The sequence below is a fragment of the Mixophyes fleayi genome, chromosome 4 (genome assembly GCF_038048845.1).
Source record: "Mixophyes fleayi isolate aMixFle1 chromosome 4, aMixFle1.hap1, whole genome shotgun sequence".
NCBI lineage: Eukaryota > Metazoa > Chordata > Amphibia > Anura > Limnodynastidae > Mixophyes > Mixophyes fleayi.
In genome coordinates this window covers 45,358,504-45,381,546 of record NC_134405.1, presented here as the reverse complement: position 1 = coordinate 45,381,546, position 23,043 = coordinate 45,358,504, and the positions used below count along the sequence as shown (strand labels likewise).

The window sequence follows — 23,043 nt, the reverse complement described above, 5'->3', positions numbered from 1 at the left end:
AACATACTAATAGGTTAATTGACTGTTGTCAAATAGACCCTAGTCTGTGTGTGTGTGTGTGTGTGTGTGTGTGTTAGGGAATTTAGACTGTAAGCTCTATTGGGGCAGGGACTGATGGAAGTGCGTTCTCTGTACAGCGCTGCAGAATTAGTGGCGCTATATAAATGATGATGATATGGTGAAGGATGATTATCTGCCCATTCACATTAATCTGACGATACCTCCACTGATTACTATTCCATTGCCTGTGCTCTTCCAACTTTGAACTTGCAAAGAATCATTGCCAGGTGTAAGGAGCGGTTTATGCCACCTGCTCTGTGTAGTTACTGTCAGAATGCTTTTTTGTTTTTGTATTTTTTTTTTAGAAAACTGGTTGCTCGCACCACAGGTTGAGATTTGCAGGCAATTAATCTGAAGTTGTTCTCCTGCTTTGGACTTTGAATTACCGCACAGAAATCACGATCCTGGAGTAGGCACTTCTACCCACTGTTGCCCTTTGCAGATGTTTTGCTCTCGTAGTTCCATGATGACACCACCTTAGACACAGTTGTTTGGAAAACATTAAGCTGCATAAGTCATTGCAGCTCATTCCACATGTGTCCCATAAATGACCCCTCTTCAATGTTGCCGAGAGCTGCAAAAATGCTAATTACAAGCAGGAAGGGTAGTGCAGCATTTTTACACATGAGCCTGACCACAATGGGATGTTATTAGTTGTAAATAATACAAGACACACGTGTGGATGCCCTTGCTTTTAAATATGCTTGGTGTCTATTTCACCAAAGTATTTCCATTTTCACCCACTGCCTGCACACTCTAATAATCAACAGAGTAGATGTGTATTTAACACAGATTCCTATGATGTTAAAACTAGAATGAAATATGAGAACATTTGGTCCAAAGCTTATATTTTTATTTTCTATAAAACTGTATTCTTCCAAAACTACTTTTTCTGCAACATTTTAAAGCTGAAGCAATAGGGTGACGGAACGTTGTAAGATAATGCAACATCTGTCTGTTAACATCAAAGGTACAAAGAGAAACATTTGATCAATGATCGAACAGACAGCGGAAAGTCAAAACGGAAGCTACTAATGAGGTGGTAGATAGGTGTAATGTAAGAGATTAACAGGGGGTGAAACAGTGTAATTATGAATCTAGGTAGACCCAAGCCACTATAAGGCACTCGATTTTCTTTAAAACTAAACATTTGCTTGCTGAACTCTTAACTGTTAGTTTGATTCTCCTAAACAGACATTAACCTCCATTACAGGTCAGCTGTAGTCACATAACAGGACATGCTCATTCGGAACTACTGAGCAGATAGAGACAAACCATATGAACCTTTTGGTGTTCTCTTTGGATCCTAGCTGTCGTCATCACTCTCTTCTTCGTCGGTCTCCTTTATGTCGTCCAAAATGAGGTCATCGAGATCACACTGGGTTAGGCTGCCCTGACTGAGACAAGTAGCCACGGTGGACCCTGTGCTCACGTGTAGGGAACTGGGGTACATCACTCTGGGAAGATGGTTTTTAGTCCTGCTTTTAGGGTGGACGCATTCCATGCCAGGAATGTAAGGGTCTGTGCAGAGCCAAAAAACAGAGGTCAGTCTTCCTACGTTAATTAAGGTCCGCCCCAACCACCACATCTACTCAATCTTACTTTCCTTTGCTAACTCCTTTATCTCCTAATGCCTTCGAGAATATCAAGTTACTTCAAGATCTCATTAACCGTAGCAGTTTTCTCTACTAACCTGTTCTCCCTCCACTTCTACTCTTATTTTTTTAGTCCCCCCTTTTCTTTACCTCTTCTGTTATAACAACCCTCTGCATAGCAACTGTGAAGGTTGCGGTTTCGCGGACCGTTGTTCCGGCGTGGAGGGAGTATGCAAGCGGGCATGACGGGAATATTACACGTGTAACAAGGACACGCGTTCCCCATCTGCGCGAATCCCCTGAAGCAACGAGAAAAGAGAATGTCAGTAAGGAGGTGAAGTTAGAATGCGATATAGGGAGAAAAAAGTGCTTGTGACATGAAGATCGTTCTAGCCAATGGTTGTACGTTAAAAAAAATATAAAGGCCAAAGAATGGCTATATATATATATATATATATATATATATATATAATACATTTAGAGTAGAGTGTCGTATAAACAATAAATAGGAGCTTTACTTGAACATCCGACTACAGGCCAGGCAGTGAAACTGAGCGATCCCCCACATCTTATCGTAAGGCACGGGATCATATCTTTTATGACAGCTATGACACCTTGACACCTGGGAAGGGAAACAAGAAGACAACAATGGAACTCACACTTGTATACCGCGTTCTCACTAATGTACATCTCTGAAGGCTTTGAGCCGGTCATGTGACCAGCAGCATCTTCTCTTAAGAACCCATGTAGTCAATCTTTACATATTCTTCACAACCTTTTTGTTTAGGGTCCACCAACCTCTTTCCGCTGCGGAACCCGTCGCCACCACATCTTGTCGCACTCCTTGCAGGAGAACTGCCTGTCAGTGGAGGGGATCCGGTTTTCAGAAGCATTGTTAAACATCTTCAGGTTCTTCTCTGTGAGTGGCAGATGTGTCATCTGCACAGCCAGGTCCTGGGAAAGGAAAACATTGCTTATTGTCCCCCATCCCAAGGATCCCTCTATTATTATTATTATCGTTTATTTGTTAGGCGCCACAAGGTATCCGCAGCGCCGTACATGGTACAAACAGTAGACTATACAGGGTAAAACAATACAGAACAATAAACACAAAGTACCAGAACTTCAGAAACTCCAAGCAGGCAAATACTGTAAAGACGGAGCGGAAGATCAGGTCTGGAGACAGGAGGGGAGAGGGGCCCTGCTCATACGAGCTTACATCCTAAGGGAGGGTAGACAAAATCAGGCACAAGAGGGAGACAGTGAAGCAAAGGGGAGAGAAAAAGGAGCCAGTGAGAAACAGAAGAGGTGAGAGGTTAAGTGGATGGTTGGTAGGCCTTAAGGAACAGGTGAGTTTTAAGTGCCCGCTTGAAGGAGCGCAGATTGGGTGATAGACGGATGGAGCGAGGGAGGTCGTTCCAGTGAAGGGGGGCAGCTCTAGCCTTTATTACTCTGCTGTTGGCAGAAAACTATCGTTTAAAGTACATCATAAAAAGTATTATCAGTTACAACAAAATACTTTTATGCATCTAAAGCCTGTTTCCCCATTTGCATTAAATCTACTGTTCCATCAGTCTACTACTCTGTATTTTAAAGCGCATGTATCAATATAAACTATAGCTTATGAAGAGCACAGTATATTACATGTTAATAAATAAAATGTCTATAGATATGTATATATATATATATATATATATATATATATATATATATATATATATATATATATATATATATATATATATACTGTATGTTAAAGACATTTGGGTATTGTGATGTTATAAACCATACCTGTATATCTTTGTCTGTACCCAAATTCTGAAAAGGAATAGAAACATACGGTAGACAATTTTACTAAATGATTTACGGTAACGGCAACAGATATAAAGAAAGCAACAAAAAGAAAAGCTGTAATATGCCAATTTGCCTTAAACTCCATTGTGCTTGGAGCAGTCTTCATGCACATAAGGTAGAATTCAAAAAAAGATTCACCCAATGTCTGTACTGCAGATTGCGGAACCCAGACCCCAATCACATGACATCAGGGAAGCTCGGTCATGCATAAATAAACAAAACAAAATCTCAAATAGAGGCAAAGGTAAACCATGCACAAAAAAATATCATATTGATTTGAATACGTCACCTTTACCTTTGGTATTTCGCTGTCCTTCTTCATTTTGTTGATTACATTCTGAAAGCCAGACAAATATTATTAAATTTCCATAAGGTCACAACTCTTAAGGGTAGTGTCAGATGGGTGCTTTTTCTGTGTAGCGAAGGGCAGTATTCAGAGTGCTCAAGTGCTCCTGTTTTAACAGGGAGCGCTAAAACTCCAGTCTTCAGAGCTTAATCGTTCCGTGTGAAGTGGGAACGCTAATACCCCGTTACACAGGATTAAGCTCTGAAGATGATGCATACAACAGTATCTGAGTGAAAACATGGGTCACACTAACACCACTGTACACACAGGGTCTTTGAGTCATAATCCCACTCGTGCAATGGGTTGTGGAGAGCTCACCTCTCTCTACAACCTCTCAGAAAAGAAGTGAGCTCAATGAACGGATGTTCCATTCGAGGTGGAAAACAACGACTCTTCAAGGCACCAGTCTGAAAACACCCGTAAGCTTTCAAACGCCAAAGCTACGACAAGTCTGAAGCTCCCAGTCTTCATAGTAATGACTGCCCCCCCTCTCTAACGGCTGCAACTGTAGCAGATTGTAACCCAATCAATGCCCCTACATAGGACAACATTTATAAATACTCTCTTAGTTATATTTCTTTTCATGTCAGTTTTCATGATCTGCATATACGGTATGCACTAAATGGGGGGAATTCAATTCCTTGCGTTGTTCTTTAGAACAATGCGGGCCGCGCTCATTTACCGTTACTACAGTAATTTTAACTCAGATTTTTGCTTGCGGCTCACAGAGCTGCGAGGAAAAATCAGCGTTGAGATTACCGTAGTGACAGTAATAATGCACGCAATTACCGTAGTAACGGTAATAGTGGTCGGCAGGCGTTTTTCTAAAGAACAACGCAGAGAATTGAATTTCCCCCAATAAATGCTATACACGTTAATACAACGCTATATAACGTAATCCAGTTACATCTATTAACTTTCCTAAGCTGTCCAACTGTACACATTCTGCACTCTAATGCTGGCTGTAGTGTCACTGTCAAGTTGGCCCAATTTCGAACAGCAGCTTGCTTAATCAGCACAGTAGAAGTTGGACAATGGTGCACATTTACTTTTGAGCTAATGCTCTTATTTATCATTGTAGCTCAAATATAGATGCACCACAACTTTTGGTAATTGCCCCAGTAAAAGCTGTCTTCAGGATTGAGGATGGTAGTAGGGAGGACCTTTTCAGTCTTCCCATCATGAACATGTAGATAAAAAGTCCTGCTCACTACCACTTTAAGACCACACCCTAATGTCTGTATAATTGGAAGAAGTGAGCCTATAAATGAAGTGCACCAGGAAGAAGTGAAAACATTCAGCTGACAGTATAGGGTAAAGGCAGATCTAAGACACCCCCCCACTAGTCCAGGAATGACTCCATAAATGCATTCACACATCTCTTTAACCTAGTCTGTACATGTGGGTGATATACGAGGTACACAAAATGTCCAGCCTGCATTTAGAGAGCCCTGTTTCCGCCAGCAACTCCCGTCAGAACATTACCCCTCCCCGCAGCAAATGCCGCCTGCCTGACAATCGGATCCATTTGACTCCCATAAATACAGTTTAATTCATGTATAATAGGTCATTCTACAGTTCAGCACTTCTTTTGATTGTTTGTAATGGGTTACTGAATATTATCTCTTTTACACTTTTTTAGTAAACAATCCCCATAGTAACAAGCCAAGCACTACTATACAACTGCACCTTTAACCCCTGAGCATGAAAAGAAGTAAGTGATACCATTCTTACCATCGCTACCCGGTCTTGATGTAAACCATTTCTGTCCTCTGGATCAATATCTACAATGTAAACAGACAGATCACTCTGGGATGCATGTAAAATACTATGTTGTGAACACACAAGCCCCTTGTCACCAGAAGACAGAATAAGAATCAAATGTGTAAGAAAGAAAAAAAAGGACTATGTAAGATATATACAGTATAAAAAGTCATGTGACAGAGGGCACCAGTGTGCTTCATGTAACAGAGGGCACCAGTGTGAGTCATGTGACAGAGGGCACCAGTGTGCATCATGTGACAGAGGGCCAGCATGATGTGTCAGGCGATACTAGGCACCAGGGGACAGAGGTTTCGGCCACACCCCCTGCAATTACGTGGCTGCTTACCTCACCACTTGGCCACACCCCCTCTCGTGAGGCTTGCCAACTTGGTGACCCTAGACAGCAGTCACCAGTGGGAGCGGACACAATATCGCTCCAGTGGCGGTGTTACATGTGTCATTTGGCCATTATTGCAGATGGTCCTTACCATTAAGGTCATCCTTGCACAGGATAATGTATCTACACAGTTGGTCATGTTTATGTGCAAATCTCCTCATCAGCATCACTGCCGTCTCCACTGGGACGAAGCCATAAAATTTCTCTCGAAATCGGCGGACACTTTTCTCCAGCTGTGGAAGACAAATGGGAAACGGTTTATAAGTGGGCTCACTGCATTGTGCAGTTATTACAATCAGTCAGACTGGTATAACATGTCTGGATCAAGCCAGAGGGATTTCCTGGGAATGCAGTTATGAGGGGACATTTATGAAAACTAGTACATTGCAAGAAATCAGTCAGACTGGTTGCTATGGGTTACAGCACAGTTTTCTGTGCATAGATTTTGATAAATGTCCCCCACAGTGTTAGGAGACAGGTCTTATCATATGTGAAACTCCTAGTAATATAGAGCCAAACTTATCAACGGGCGACTAGCCCTATTGCCAGCAAAAAATGGGTGTTTTAGCTGGAGGTAGCGTTTGTCATTTCATGACACATGGTTATGGCTAGTGATAACATGGCTATGGCTAGTGATAACACTCACGGCAGTAAGTGTCATCAGCTTTGCTGGTGAAGGCTATTTAACAAGTATACCAGGATGGCAAAAACAGATCACAGACATTTAAAAAAAATGTTTTATTCTAAGGGGTGAATTTAATTGACCACGCAATATTACAGTACGGTCATTTTAACGTAGATTTCTGCTTGCGTCTCTCAGAGCTGCAAGTAAAAATCAGCATTGGAATTACCGTACTAGCGGTAATAATGCACACTGTTACCGTAGTAATGGTAATAGTGCGCAGGCGAGAGTAACGCAGTCAATTAAATTCCCCACTAAGAATAACGCTTTTTTTTTTAAAAAAATAGTTTAAAAATATATATTTTTAAAAATAAATTTAATCTATCCCACTGCTACAAGCCATCAAACCAGCTCACGCCTGCGCTCCTCTGCAAAGACTGCCCCTGTGAAGCTGCAACCCATGCAAATTCTATTAGTGAATTTACCATCATCACCTCATGTGGGGCTTAACTGCCCTTACAGTAAAGAACCCCTTCCTCTGTTCATGGCGAAACAAATCTTTCTTTCATTCACAATTGATGACCCCTTGTCCTCTGTATGGTCCCTCGTATGTAAAGTTCTTTGGATGAACCTTTGTATTAATCTTGAATATATATTGATTAGGTCAACTCTATTTTAACCCTTCACTTTCCTTTATTAATGAGGTTACCCGACTTTGAACCCTATAGAGTTCTCTTAATTATTTCTGATGCTGAGTTGGCCAAAACTTTACTCAATATTCAAAATTGTATTCACCTTTGCAGCTATTGCCTGGTACTGAGTGCTGCTACTTTGTTTTCTGTATTCCGAAGTCCTTTTCCCCAATTATATTATATATCTGTAAGTAGTGTACCATTTAATAGACCAGATTGTCATTTCTGTAGAAAGTTACTATCCTGCTCTTAGTGTCACCAGTATATATGAATACTTTGCTTTCTAGAGTATCTACAAGGCCATTACTAAACATATTGAATAGTACCAATCCCTGTGTTACATCAATATTAACTTTATCATAGTATGAAAATGCTCCATGTAGAACGATCTTTCACCTATCAACCAATTATCTACCCATGTACATACCTTCCCCCCTAGACCTAGTACTCTCATCTTATATACCAGACTGTTATGTGAAGCAATATTGGGACACTTTTGCTAAACCCAAAAATATTGCATCATTTTCACTACAAAGATCCAGTTAGATACTTCCTTCCTTATATAAACTAATCACATTTGTTATACATGACAGGTCCTCCATGAAACCATGCTCACACTGTGTTATCAAATCCCTTCAAATAATTGTACCCACAACTGAAGTCAGGTTCACAGTGCTTTAATTACCTGGTTACTGTTTTATTCCTTATTTCAAAGAGTGGTACCACATCTTTCCATCAATCTTGTGGCACTAAGCCAGTTATGAGAGTCTACAAATATAACAAACAGTGGCCTATCAATTACTAAACTTAGTTCCTTTAGCACACATGGGTGCTTGCCATATGGGTCAGTGGCTTTATCGGTCTTAATTTTGTTTAGGCCGAACTGCACCTTTTGTATTAGACAAGGAGCATTTAAAGGTGTATATAGGTCATTTCTCCACCATTTCCTGATATTATTTCCAGCTGGAAAAACATATTTAAAATAGCAGCTTTAGCTTTATCTTCTACACTTCTTATTCCTGCATTATTTAGTGACACAATTATATACATCTTCTTTTTTTTCTCTTTACAGTCAAGTCCATAAATATTGGGACATTGACACAATTCTCATATTTTGAGCTCTATACACCACCACAATAGATTTGAAATGAAACAAACAAGATGTGCTTTAACTGCAGACTTTAAGCTTTAATTTGAGGGAATTTACATCCAAATCAGGTGAACAGTGTAGGAATTACAACGGTTTCTATATGTGCCTCCCACTTTTAAGGGACCAAAAGTAATGGGACAAACTAAACAATCCTATATCAAACTTTGACTTTTTAATACTTTGTTGCAAATCCTTTGCAGTCAATTACAGACTGAAGTCTGGAACACATAGACATCACCAGACGCTGGGTTTCATCCCTGGTGATGCTCTGCCAGGCCTCTACTGCAAATGTCTTCAGTTCCTGCTTGTTCTTGGGGCATTTTCCCTTCAGTTTTGTCTTCATCAAGTGAAATTCATACTCAATCGGATTCAGGTGAGGTGATTAACTTGGCCATTGCATAACATTCCACTTGTTAGCCTTAAAAAAACTCTTTGGTTGCTTTTGCAGTATGCTTCGGATCATTGTCCATCTGCACTGTGAAGCGCCGTCCAATGAGTTCTGAAGCATTTGACTGAATATGAGAAGATAATATTGCCCAAAACACTTCAGAATTCATCCTGTTGCTTTTGTCAACAGTCACATCATCAATAAATACAAGGGAACGAGTTCCATTGGCAGCCATACATGCCCACGCCATGACACTACCACCAAAATGCTTCACGGATGAGGTGGTATGTTTTGGATCATGAGCAGTTTCTTTCCTTCTCCATACTCTTCTCTTCCCATCACTCTGGTACACGTTGATTTTTGTCTCATCTGACCATAGGATGTTGTTCCAGAACTGTAATTGCTTTTTTAGATGTTGTTTGGCAAACTCTAATCTGGTCTTCCTGTTTTTGTGGCTCACCAATGGTTTACATCTTGTGGTGAACCCTCTATATTCACTCTTGTGAAGTCTTCTCTTGATTGTTGACTTTGACACATATACACCTACCTCCTGGAGAGTGTTCTTGATTTGGCCAACTGTTGTGAAGGGGTTTTTCTTCACCAGGGAAGAAATTCTTCTGTTATCCACCACAGTTGTTTTCCGTGGTCTTCCGGGTCTTAAGGTGTTGCTGTGCACTCCAGTGCGTTCATTCTTTTTAAGAATGTTCCAAACAGTTGATTTGGCCACACCTAATGTTTTTGCTATCTCTCTGATGGGTTTGTTTTGATTTTTCAGCCTAATGATGGCTTGCTTCACTGATAGTGACAGCTCTTTGGATCTCATATTGAGAGTCGACAGCAACAGATTCCAAATGCAAACGTCACACCTAGAATCAACTCCAGACCTTTTACCTGCTTAATTGATGATGAAATAACGAGGGAATAGCCCACCCATGTCCATGAAATAGCATTTGTCCCATTACTTATAGAAATCGTTGTAATTCCTACACGGTTCACCTGATTTGGATGTAAATACTCTCAAATTAAAGCTGAAAGTCTGCAGTTAAAGCACATATTGTTTGTTTCATTTCAAATCCATTGTGGTGGTGTATAGAGCCCAAAATATGAGAATTGTGTCGATGTCCCAATATTTATGGACTTGACTCTATATACTTGAAATTTGGGATTAGATTTTTTCGACTGCAGTATTTGCTAACCTGATTTCTGTTTCCAGAAAGCACTGCAAGTCTCTTCTAGTTTTACCAAATTAAATGCTCTTATTTTGCCCTTGTTAACTATAATACCTACTTATATAATAACACTGAATGTATGTTTACTAGACATTGTGTTTCTTCACAGTATGCACTTGTAGCAGTATTTATTTTAAATAACAAAAACACCTTTGGTCTTTGTGCTTTTTCCAGTCTACAAGTTTCTATGACCCGATTAAGCGTTTCCCCTCCAAAAATAATCATTATTAGATCTCTGTTACAAATTATTTTATTGAAACTCAAGTCAAACGTTACAACGTTATGACCACTGTTCCCTAAATGCCCCTCACCTGTACATTAGATATAATATCTGTTCTAATCAGATCAGTGATGGACAACCCAATACCTTTCCATGTCCACAAGTGCGACCCTCTAACCTTCAAAAGGGCTACACATTACCCTTAATCGATTGACAGCAAAAGCCCTAAAATAAGCTCTGCACTCTCAGATCACGTATCCCGAAAGGCCCTCACATGCCACTATGAGACTACACTTTCTCCAAATGTTCCCACAAGCCATTTAGGCCTTTCACATGACTAATATGCTCCCACGAACCCTAAAATTCCACTAAATCCCACATGTACCCTCATACTCCCTTCAGACTTCTCCACATGTCACTCAAATCCCCAACTCTGGCAACTCAGACCGAAGCCCCAGCTGACCAGTGACCACAAACCACTACCTTGTGTTTTAGTTTACAATCATCAAACTACCAACATGTAACGCCTGACAGTATTAGTAAATCATAGAATAAGCACTAACAGCAGAAAAACATGGAATAAGTGACTGTGGGCTGAGTGATCATCAGATTTTAGTCCAGATATGAACCTGGAAAGCCCAAGTATCAGGTCAGACCACAATAGTCTGCAAGTATGTTATGTATGTGTTGTATGTAATAGCCCTTATGTATATATGTTTGTGTTAGGGTCCCCACATTTGCACTCCCCATTGATCCCTGCCCCAGCAGTGCTGTTATAAGTACAGTTGTATTGCTAATCAAACCATCTCTCACACGCTTGTCCTGCTCACTGTAACGTTCCAAGCTGTAGACCAAGAACTGAACGACACAGAAGACAAAAGTATCAGGGGTGTAGTTGATTAATCAGCACTTCTTATCTGGCCTGGATAGTGAGGTTTTGGACGTGCGCAGTTGGAGCTAGTATCATTCATGAGGGAACATAAAACTGGGAGCTGCAGGTAAATGGTCAACGGATCTCTGGTGGCCCTGGGCTGCCTGGAGCTCATCCCTGATTTAGATAGTACCAAGTCGAACAGATGTCTCCCTCTAGTAGTATTCTTACCCCACTTGCTGAATACAGTTGTCTCTTAAGACAGATTTAAAAATCAGGTTCCTTTGCCAGAACCATTATTTTCATTATGCCAATTTATACTCAGACAGTTAAAATAACCCCCTAGGAACACACTTTCCTTCTTATTCAAATGATTACCTTCAAAAGCCTGTAGGATCATGGCTCCTATCCTGAAGCTCTTGTAAAAGAAAAGTTAACTTGTTTAATTCTTTATTTCTCCGTAAATGTTCAATAATAACAAATATGGGGATAGCATATTTTCTGTAGGGAACCTTAAAACGTGTTTACTTTATGTTAATAGGATTGTCACATGCTTGTTCTGCCAAGTTAAAGTTATTGCCTACACAAAATGGACACAGCTAATTATGATAACACACAGTGCTCAACATTTTACAATGATTTCCAAGGACACCTTCCTGCTGACCAGGTTTATCTGAGCATGAAAAAAGGGTTACTGTGTATGTGTGCTCTACAATCCCTCTCCTGATATGTTTACTAATCTAAATTAAAATGCAATAATGCATATAAATTAATAACTACACATGGAGCCTGATTCAGCGCAGCACGTAATCGGGGACATGCAGCACAGTAAAGGCAGGTGGGGGATTAACAATTTTAGGTGCACAGATTTTGAAATACAGCGTACCTTATCTAAAGATGTAAGTTTTACATTTGCATAAGCCGGGTGTTTGTTTTGAAGCTGCTGCTGCTGATGATGAAGGACACCAACTCTGAACCGTGCGCATCTATACACTAACCTTAAGGTCGCACATATCTTAAGATGCGTGCAACAAAGATGTGATCGCGCAAGTGTGCAGACGTATCTATGCTCATGTGCAAAAGGACATTCAATTCTAATTAGAATTACAACTAATATACACAATTAGAATACATTGCACGGTGCAGTTGATCACTAGTGCAAAAAAGGGATAACAATGTTAAGGGACAAAACTTTAAAACCAGAGACTGTGCCTGTAGATTAGAGACATTAGGCAAGTAAAAAGCCGCCTATCAATTGTTTTTAGGAACCAGCTACATCAATGATCTACTGAATGACTACAGTTCATAGGGAGAGAGAAATATCTATATCCAAGAATCTCAATGTAGTCCTTTAATAACTTCCACAAGCAGAACATAAATCCCAACATCCCCGGCAGTAATAGGTAGAACTGTCCCTTCTAAATCAGGACAGCAGGAAGGTATGTCAATAGAACACAGCCACCTAGTGGTGAAAACAGGATGAAGCAACTTTGAGACATTTAAATACAACCGTTTTACACAGCTAAAATAAAAACCATAAAAGTATTTTCATCAGTAAAATATAAATGTAGAATAAAAATGTACAGAAGGTGCGGCTGAAATGTGCATAACCGCTACAAAGCACAGTGAGGACTTGGAAACTGGCTTTCTGCAAGCAAAGTAAGAATTGTAGGGAGCAGATTGGTACCATCACCAAACTACACAAAAGGGTTAAAACATTAGAGGTGATGAAAGGATCAATAGGAAAATAAATCAACCCATGTAAGTGTTTGCCTTGGCTGTGGTCAGGATTTTTTTTTTAAATATGCTTCCTTCTGTGCCAGAGATAGAAGTTGTTTATATTGAAACAAGGACACAGCAACAAAGGAATCACAACACAGTCTGTGGGAGATGCAAAACAGTGAAAATGTTCTGCACTGATGAACGCATGATGCAATATATAGTAATTTAGGATTATCTCCAGTTACACTCTGCAGTGTACAGTGACACTGAATATCAGTATGTTAATACTATGCCAGCAGCACAAAAGAATTCTCATCACCATACTTATAATGCACGGTGTAAAGGAAATGGTCAGTTTGAGGGGCTAGTCCCTTAATCATGCTTTAGGACCTTAAATATCATGGATGCTGAGGAGGTTGCTGAAGACTGTGGTCTCCAACACTTTGCAGCCAGACAAATATTATCTGATTAGTATTGATGTCTCTCAGGGCTCAGGCCTTGGATTCGATTCTGGCCAGAGCTCTATCTACAGTCTATGGGGCATATTCAATTAGGTTTCCGGTCCGTGGTAACTCGCCGGTACAGGCCGCGAAGTCAATCCACAGTACCATGGATTGACGTGGATTTTTGTGCGCACCCCACAGGGTTGCGTAGGAAAATCCGCATTATTGCGGTACCGTATTACCGTCAATACTGCGCAGTTTCCGCGGTAACGTGCATTACTGTGGACCGTAATCCTAAACGAATATGCCTCTATGTATTTCCTCTGGGTGCTCCAGATTCCAACCAAAGTCTAAAATCATACCAGCAAATTCATTTGCTTCTAATTAAAGTGTCTGTGTGCTTGTGGGAGTGAAATTAGATTGTAAACTCCAGTGGGCAATGATTCAAGAAAACCCAGGGAAACAACTAAGGATCTGTGATCCGTCTTTTGAGTTACACAGGCGAATATCAAAGAGGAAACCACTGCTCTACCAGAAAACCTGTCATCGGCCTCCGTCAGCCAGGAACAACCTGTATGAGCAGACCCCATTGGAGGAATGTATTGTGGTCTGATGAGATGGACCAAAGTGGGACATTGACATAAAATGAGAAACATTATGTATGGAGTACAAACAAACACTGTTCACTGTAGATACAAAACCACTTGCAATATAGGAAGAGAATTCTGGATAGTTCCAGCAAATTTGCCAGGCCATCCCGTTCGTGATCTGAAGCGAAACAAAAATATTTTGGAATTACCAGGTCAAAGTCCTTATTTTAACCCATTTGAGATGTTATAGCAGGACCTGAAGCCAGCGGTTCATGCAAGACTAAAACTATCAATGAGTTGAAGCAATTCTGTGAAGAGCAGGTGTACATGCCACCAAGCCAATGGGCAGAAGTTTTATTTTTCTATAGAAATATAAAGCACAGTTTAATAATATTTATCCTGAACACAAGATATCAAGACTGTCAAGTTTTTACCAGAATATGCATATAAAAGTGAATATAGTGGAAGTTATTTACTTAAAATAGCCCCTTGCTTATGCAAGTGCCCCGAGATGCTTGCCAGAGCGCACAGCGGCATTTGCAGAGGAGCAGAAATTGGCACCAGTGAGGAGGAGTGGGGGTGTTGCTTGCAAAGTATGGAGTAGGCCTAGCGGTGCACTGTGAGAATAATCAAATAAGCTAAAGAGTCGGAGAGGGAACATTTTTAGGTGTGTTCCTTCCTGAATGGAGGGGCACACAGCTAATCTGAGCCCAAAAGGAACCAGTATTTTAGTAAAAAAAAAAAATTGAACATTTTTTGGCCAGGTCCCCCGTAGCTGCCATGGTCAAGATGGCAGCCGCAGCACTGAATGGGTTAACAGCCAATGATGCTGAGACGAATGGGTCAAAAACCAGCGCTAAAGGGTGTAAAAATGTATTAAAGGAGATGTTTATTCATTTAAATTATTATATACATTTCATGTATGTGCAATGTGGCGTAACCAGTGCGCAGCAACGAAAGGGTTAAGGCCCGGCGCTGGGCGTGTAAATGTATTTATTTTCATATTGTTCATGAATAGATTTAAGTGCTACTATACCATTTTGGAGGCAACTTGGTTCTGTAACTTTTCTGAAGAAAGGAACCCCATGCTAATTAAGTCTTTTCATCTTACAGTGACCAACACATTTTTTTGCCTGAATACACAGCAAGGGATCGTTATCCTTTCATCATCATCAACATTTATTTATATAGCGCCAGCAAATTCCGTAGCGCTTTACAATTGGGAACAAACATTAATAAGACAATACTGGGTAGAACATACAGAGAGGTAAGAGAACCCCGCTCGCAAGCTTACAATCTATAGGATTCTATCCTTTTCTCCTGTGTGTCCTATTAAAAAGATAGGGGAACTATCTGAATAAAAACAGCAAGTAATTTGGAAAATCACAGATTGATGTAAATTTTGTTAAGTTTAAACGTGTGTTAAATCCAAGTTTAGAGAATATACTGCATCCTGATGCTGAACATCGAATGTGATATGTCAGACGTTGTGGTGCCAGGTAAAGGCATCACTGCTTCAAGATCCTGCTTTGACGCTTATTCAGCTGCTGTAATTCCGGTGACTTGCAAATTAGACCAATCTGATCCGTTATCCAGCTGTTCTGAGGTTTGGGACCCAACATCCAGTAACAACGCTCTACTGACTACCCTGCAGCTCTGGCCAGTGTGAGAGGCCAGGGGGAACCGACCACAGCAAGGCGGGCGTATTTGGGGTAAAGAAAGGGCATGGTGACAAGGCAAGCTCAGCCGGTCTCCAGCTACACGACAGGCTGGCATAGGAGGCATGACAGCAGGTTGGGTTTTACACTTTTGCACACCTAGATGCACTTCTACTCTGCGAATACATTTCACAAACGCAGTGAATAAAAGACACAAAAGAAAAACAACACAAACTGCATTATGCTTATATATACTGATTATGTGCTTTTACAATTGCATTCAATCTACGTTTTTTTTAAACGGGCACCAAACGCATATGTACCATGCAGCATAGCACACGTTAAATGCTAATATATGTCTCATTTGGTACAATGATCTTTATTTTCACATGCGCTGAACTTGCATTAGAAATGCATCTTAAACGCAGAATATTAAAGCCAGTGCGCACATAGTCTAAAACATTAAAACCTGTCCAACACAAGTCGTTAAGTGCTTTTGACGTATCATCGCAGTGTTTTCCCTCTAATATAATAAACGCTTGTGAAAACGCTCATGAAAATTTTCTGAGCATTTGCGAGAAACAGAAATATGCTGCTTTTAAACACTTTACAGCAATACAGCCCAAGTTGGTGTTGTGATTCCTCAGCTGTACAGCTAAAGATGTCCCGAGAGGCAGCGTGGAGGAAACAGTGACTCCCTGCACAGAGGCGGGGGCAGTGCCAGAGCTTTTATATTTCAGGTTTGCAGCACAACAAGTAGGTACACAGCAGACTGACTAAAGAAGAATCAGAGTCACATTTTGAAATGGCCGCAGTGGTTGTTTTTCGAAAACTTGTGATTATTTTATTTTTTTTACCCTTTGAGACATCTGTGCTTATTTTTAGGTTCTGGTAGTAACAGAGGTGCTGATATCATGAGGGGAAAAAAATCAAAATGTCTATACTGACACAATCAGAATTAACACTAGTCAAGACCGGATATGATTTCCTGTCAGGATTGTGACACATTTATATGAACAAAATATTGAACAAGGGAATACAAGTCAGTTTGTTTATACAACAGACCAACATAGGCAAAGTGAAGGGGAGACATATATGAAAAATTGTGCCATCAGCTGCATGCACTTTCCTGTGGACACCTCCCATAGCTGCACAGCCTTATACCATCTTCAACCACTCTCCCATGATGCAACTCAGCCTCCGTGCAGCCGGTGATGCTGCTTATCAGTCACGCTGACTCATGTCAGTCACGCTGGGAGTGTTGTGCTTTGTTGTGACATCACAGTGCAGCCCCACACTCCCAGCCTATCACTGTCAAGGAGCAGAAACTCAGCACAAGGTAGGAAGCATGCAGGAGGCGCTAAAATTAATTTAAATAAACATCCCCCCCCCCTCCTCCTTCCCACTGTCAGCTGAGGTGACTGGCGCTCAGTGCCGGGGAGCTGCAAGGAAAAGGAAAAACACTAAAGGGCATATTCAATTGTTGGCGAAAACGTCAAAAATCTCGCGGTGCGCGTAAATACCGCTATTCCGGTAGTTTTCTCGCTGGATTTCAGCTCGCAGCTCCCTGAGCCGCGAGCTGAAATCCAGCTTCCTATTACCGTAATAACGGTAATAGTTTTAACGCCGCTGGGAATCAAAAGAATTGAATATGCCCCTTAGGGGGAGATTCAAATAGCGTCGGACATCGCTCTGCACACATCGACGGAAATTACGATAGGAATCTCAGCTCATTTTCTCTCACACCTCAAAATGAGCAGAGATTCCAGCCATAAAATCGTCGCGGGATGTCTTAACAGACGTTCCGGGATACACCTTGCCTCAAATTGAATCTCCTCCTAAACGAATGGAATGATCTTACTCATTTAGGGCCCGAGTCATTAAGGAGAGCAAAGCAAAAAAAAAAGGAGTACGTTTTCTCCTGGACAAACCATGTTACAATGCAAAGGGTGCAAATTAGTTTAATATTTTGCACAGATGGAAAATACTGGCTGTTTTTTTCATGTAGCTCATAAATACTTGATAGCTTTATTTCTACATTGAAATGTAAAGTTGATCTAGGACATGCCCTATCCCAACTATAAATCTGTCTCCACAATTATTTTTTTTTTTTTGCTTTGTTCTCCTTAATGGCTCAGGCCCTCAGTATTATAGGTTCTAAAACAGAACACAGAGGAACACTGAACTTATCCAGTGTCACATCTATAATTAACTCTTTTGTTCCACATAAATTCACATTAATAGGGCTTCTGGCTGTTTGCAACAGGGTCACCTTATTATTTTTGTTTTGTCTTATTAATATATTAAGACACTTGCATTTATTTGCTGTATGCTGCTGTATTTTTTTAGCTATTTCTTGTATTTTACATGTGTTAACTGTGTAAAGCAATGTGTACGTATTGGTGGTAATACCGTGGCTATAAAAATGTTAACCTCCTTTGTCATTTTTCACATCTATTTTCTTACATCTGGGCCTCCCATGGGATATATTACCTGTATGGAGGGCTCAGGTGTAGCAGAATAGCAGAATCACCAAATGAGGGATGCCTCTAATATCTATCTATCTATATATTAGTTTTTTTGGGCCCTTCGGATCTCTCCACCCCTTCCTCACCCGTTACCCCTGTAAAACAAATTATGATATGAAACAAAATAGTTTATCAGATATGGAAGGCGATAGAAGTGGAGGCTGGGGAGAAAATATTTAGCATAGGGTCTTCTCTGTAAATATGACAACGGTGGTGGTTCACGTAGGTGGGGTAACTGTATGTGTAGCGGGCACTGTCACAGAATGGAAAGCCTTCCGCTACACATTTATAGAAATCATCTTTGAAACTTCATAAAAATAAAAGAGCGAGCTGTGGTGTCCATTGAATATCTTAATATATTTGGCAATGTTTATAATTAAAATACAAAATAATTATATGTGCACAGCTGCAAACATTTTTATTTCATTTCCAGGGACACATTTTCCTCTGGAACTGATACCTAGATGGGCATTGGGGTACTACAATTCCCAGCAAAACACGCACCAGGCATAAATACATTTTTATGCACTTTCAATCCTCCCCTTCAATAAATAATATTCAGATAATAAAATCAGACACTGCATCCAATGTGCAGAAAATGAGGAACTGTGTATTGTGCCAATATAGAAACAAGGAAACTTTTCAATATTTAAACCCTTGATCCTAGGAATTAATGGCAGCTGTTTATATAAATGAACTGGGTTACTCTATAGAAAAATGAGTATATGCAATATGTTGCAATAGGTACCAGAGGAATAACTGCAGCGAGCTCGGCTGATTGCTGCAAATTCTACATGAACTTCACCCTCCTATGACTTAAGCACATGTATGCGCAAAACATTGCATGTTCCAGTGCGTGGAAAACATATCACTCGCCTCCAGCTCCTCCACGAGGTTTCCCTGCATGATCGCGACTCTCCGTGGAGACTTTTGCACGTCTCGGGTGGCCTCCTGCGCTCTGGATCGGCCCCTGGCCCGTTGATGTCGGTCTGCAAGATTATTCCGGGTCCGCCCGCGAGAGGAGGAGACTAAGGGACTGTGCGAATATTAGTGTACTTATGGTATCATATTATCTGATATGTGCTTCCCCTGCAGCTGCAGAATGTCTGTGTCTGTCTTACTATATAGTTCTGGCCGTAGGGTTATAATATAATGCCATATTAATGCAGTATAAAGAACGGGATCCAATGATTGTCCTGGGTGTTATTACATTTTACTGTATATATGCACATCTAAAAAAGGACATGTTTTGTTAGCAATACATTTGAGATTAGGTATTTAGGTAGGTCCAGAAGGGCAATCGTAAGTTAGGGGGGTATTCAATTGTTAGCGTTAACGGAAAAAAACGAGCGCTCAAAAAATCTTAGCGTTAATACGGTAATTACTCGCGGAATCGGCGAGCTGAAATTCTGCGAGTAAACTACCGTATTAAAGCTTTTCGCGCGCAATATTACCGTATAAACGGTAATATTTTTTGAGCGCTCGTTTTTTAGCGTTAACGCTAACAATTGAATACCCCCCTTAGAATCATACTTGCCAACTCTCCCGGAATGTCCAGGAGACTCCCGCATTTTGCCAGAGTCTCACGGACTCCCGGGAGAGTGTGGCAATCTCCCGGATCTACCCACTTTACTAGGAAGTGCCCCACTTCCTAGTGAAGTGGGCAGAATTAGGCCCCACTTCACGGTTCCTGGTGAATCGCGGTGTTTGGCCCCGCCCCCGCTGTCAAATGATGCGTTTGCGTCATGGAGGCGGGTCCAAAATGCGTTTTGGAGCCCCGTCCCCATCACGCCCACCTCCCATGGCAGGCTCCCGGAAACCAACTATTCAAAGTTGGTAAGTATGGTTAGAATGTGCAGGGCCGTAACGAGGGCTGTACCATAGGGGTGACCGCCCAGGGCGCAACACTGAAGGGGCGGGCGCAGTTTATAAATATTTTGGGTTAATTTGGGTAAAATTGAGAGCTAGGGGGGGTGGCATTTTTGTTTTTCGCCCCAGGCGCTAAAATTTCAAGTTATGGCTCTGCGGATGTGTACTGGTATTGACAACTGTTCAAACATTTTTTGCAAACTTAGGGCCTGATTTTGAGTTAGTAGCAAAGCAAAAATGAGGAGCAAATTTGCACCTGGATAAACCATGTTACAATGAGGGGTACAAATTGAATTATTGTTAAGCTCACAAATACTCGATAGCTTTTTTTTTATATTGAAATTAAAGTTGATCTATGACATGCAACTATAAATCTGTCCCTACATTTTAAATTTACCTCCCTCTCTAATGCAACATGGTTTTACCAAGGTGCAAATTTGCTTTTTTGCTTTGCTTTTAACTCAAAATCTGGTCCTTATAGCATAACCTCTTCATCAGAGGTACAAGTACATTACCATGCTAGTACCCTATCATCTTTATTTCTAAAGTAATATTTTTATACAATGAGGGAGTTTCAATTGCTGACGATGGGGCTCCCGGACATCACCGTCATGTTGGAGGAATCTCCGGTCATTTCTTCTGAGGACCTCTATAGTGTGCGGTAACAATGAGTGGAGATTCCTGTATTAATATTGCCGAGATGTGTCTGCGTAGACGTTCCAGAGACACCTAGCGCCGAATTGAATCTTCCCCAATGATTATAAAAATAATTTAAGGCAGGAAAGTTAGGAGCACCTTGTATAACCAACTTGCTGTATTTGTGCTTGTAAAAAAAGCAAAGGGGTCTATTTAAGAAGCGGTGAAAAGCCAAAATGCCGGCGTGAACGCCTCTGTCCCCGCTTTCTGTTTTTAAAAGGTTACCATCAGAGAAATAATTTGTTGCGGGGGTCAATGCCGGGATTCCCAGAGTAAATTGTAGCAGTGTTTCTTTATGTAGCGATCTTGTAAATGGAGTGGCTGCTGTTTGTTATACACTGAAAGATACAGCTCCTTGTCCAGAACGTGTCTGTGATCTACTTACCAGCACTCATACTTGCCAATTCTTGAAAAATCATTTCAGGGTGATTGTTCAAGTAACATCAATGCGCTGTGCGACACACATGGTGCATTTTCAATGGTATCCGGCTGAAGCCAATACACGTGTCTAGCTCCACCCATGGGCATATATAGAGGGGTGTGTCAAGCACCCCCAGGTGGACTCTGTACTACTGTGTGTAAAAAAAATAAAAAATAAAATGAAATAATCACTTCCTTGTAATAAAAGTTTTTCATCTACTAAGTCCTCATATTTCTTGATGTTCCTTGATATATGCACATACTGGCTGTTGCTCTCTTGCTTAACCAGACTCACACGCATGCTCGTCATCTCTACATTGCATATTGCTTCCTTGGGGTATATTTACTAAAACGCAGGTTTGAAAAAGTGGAGATGTTGCCTATAGCAACCAATCAGATACTAGCTGTCATTTTGTAGAGTGTACTAAATAAATGAAAGCTAGATTCTGATTGGTTGCTCTATTCAACATCTCCACTTTTACAAACCCACAGTTTAGTAAATATACCCTCAGGAAGCAACAGACTAAAAAGGTCTATGAGAGAAGCACTTGCTACCTCTGAGATCCCATGCAGCCTCAGGTACTATCCCTGTATACCACAATATGCCACGGATGATCCACACCTCAACTCCACCATAGAGATCTGCAACAAACAGGTCAGTTTGATAGTACAAAAATAAGTTTAACTTAAACACCCAGGGGCTTATTCAATTAGCTTTCCCGTCCGCTATTACACACGGCTGTGCGGGTAAAGTGACATTATGGTGTCTTAGCATCGCGGATTTCTCTTTGCAACTCTATGGGGTGCGCACGGATCCACAATGTTGCGGTATCGGAACCCATGCAGCAGCGCATAATCGCGGGGCGGGAAAGCTAATTGAATATGCCCCCCAGTATAAATATGGCTTACTGTATATTCCATAAAGTAAACTTATCATGCAGTTTAAAAATCAATAGTACAATATGACCTGTTTGCAGTGTGCAGTCATTAGCACACGTAACATTGTTGGAAAAAAACCATTAAACTGTACACGTCCTTCTATGTCTGGTACTTCCTGCAGTAATGCAGGAAACGTGTTCTCTCAGAGGCTGTCCTGACAGCCAGTTTGATATCTCAGAAAGTCTCAGTAATGCGATGAGCATGCTCGCACCAAGCACTCGTTAACCCTTCCAGCGCCGAAGGTTTGAGCTGATGTGCTCAGACCAGAGTCCAGGCCGATCTGTACCATGTAGCACTGGGTCGGTTTCACCAAGAATAACTCATTGATTTATTTTTCTCCTCACCCAAGTGAAATGTATATGGTCTGGTTTTGTTTTTGCACCATAGTTGAGTTCTATCTCTGTGACCCAGGTTCCTCCGTTCTGTACGTGGTGGTTAAGAGTGTGCTCTGAGAGAGACGCTGTGACTTATAGTGTGCTGTGTTCCTTTGTGAGCAGAGAGGCGCAGATGCAAGTTTTATATTTCCGGCGTTCAGGTGACCATCTTCATACAGACATGTAAAAGGTGAAGCTATATAACTGTGTCATGTTAAATGTATCATGTATATTTACATAGATTGTAAGCTTGTGAGCAGGGCCCTCTTACCTCTCTGTCTGTCAGTATTACCCAGTATTGTTTTATTAATGTTTGTTTCCAATTGTAAAGCGCTACGGAATTTGCTGGCGCTATATAAATAAATGTTGATGATGATGATGATGGTACCAGTTCAAATATCTGTCTACTTTGTAGTTGTGCGATGCAGACACGTTCGCCAAAATCCAGAAGAACTCATTTTGGTGCACAAATACCATGTAAAATATTTTTAAAGGTGCCGAAAGGCTTTGTAGTCATTTAATGCCAAACTCACAAAACACAACATTAATCCCGTCCCAATAGCATTACATCAATGATAATAATACAATTTCACATAACAAATGTGGATACAATACA

At 40.8% G+C, this 23,043-nt stretch overlaps 1 protein-coding gene across 2 annotated transcripts; it reads right to left on the bottom strand.

Moving 5' to 3' along the window:
- Nucleotides 1-891: 891 nt before the first annotated feature.
- Nucleotides 892-19,157, bottom strand: SHFL (shiftless antiviral inhibitor of ribosomal frameshifting). Of its 2 annotated transcripts, none has more exons than XM_075206862.1 (9): nt 19,006-19,157; nt 6,108-6,249; nt 5,590-5,639; nt 3,799-3,846; nt 3,447-3,473; nt 2,454-2,609; nt 2,174-2,277; nt 1,806-1,954; nt 892-1,581 (listed from the first exon to the last, which is right to left on the bottom strand). In XM_075206862.1, the coding sequence occupies exons 1-9, from the start codon at nt 19,033-19,035 to the stop codon at nt 1,367-1,369; spliced, it is 921 nt and encodes a 306-aa protein (XP_075062963.1). In that variant the 5' UTR covers nt 19,036-19,157; the 3' UTR covers nt 892-1,366. The 2 variants fall into 2 exon arrangements, with proteins under 2 accessions (XP_075062963.1, XP_075062964.1); XM_075206863.1 differs by having other exon boundaries at nt 3,805-3,846.
- Between the last annotated feature and the right edge of the window lie 3,886 nt (nt 19,158-23,043).

What these genes read in the sequence shown, in the direction of transcription:
- SHFL (XM_075206862.1), bottom strand. Translation starts at nt 19,035, where the DNA reads ATGCAGGGAAACCTCGTGGAGGAGCTGGAG. An exon ending in GTGCAAGGATGACCTTAATG is followed by an intron (nt 5,640 to 6,107) that starts GTAAGGACCATC and finishes TTTACATTGTAG; the next exon opens with ATATTGATCCAGAGGACAGA. An exon ending in GGGTTGTTATAACAGAAGAG is followed by an intron (nt 1,582 to 1,805) that starts GTAAAGAAAAGG and finishes GGCTCTGCACAG; the next exon opens with ACCCTTACATTCCTGGCATG.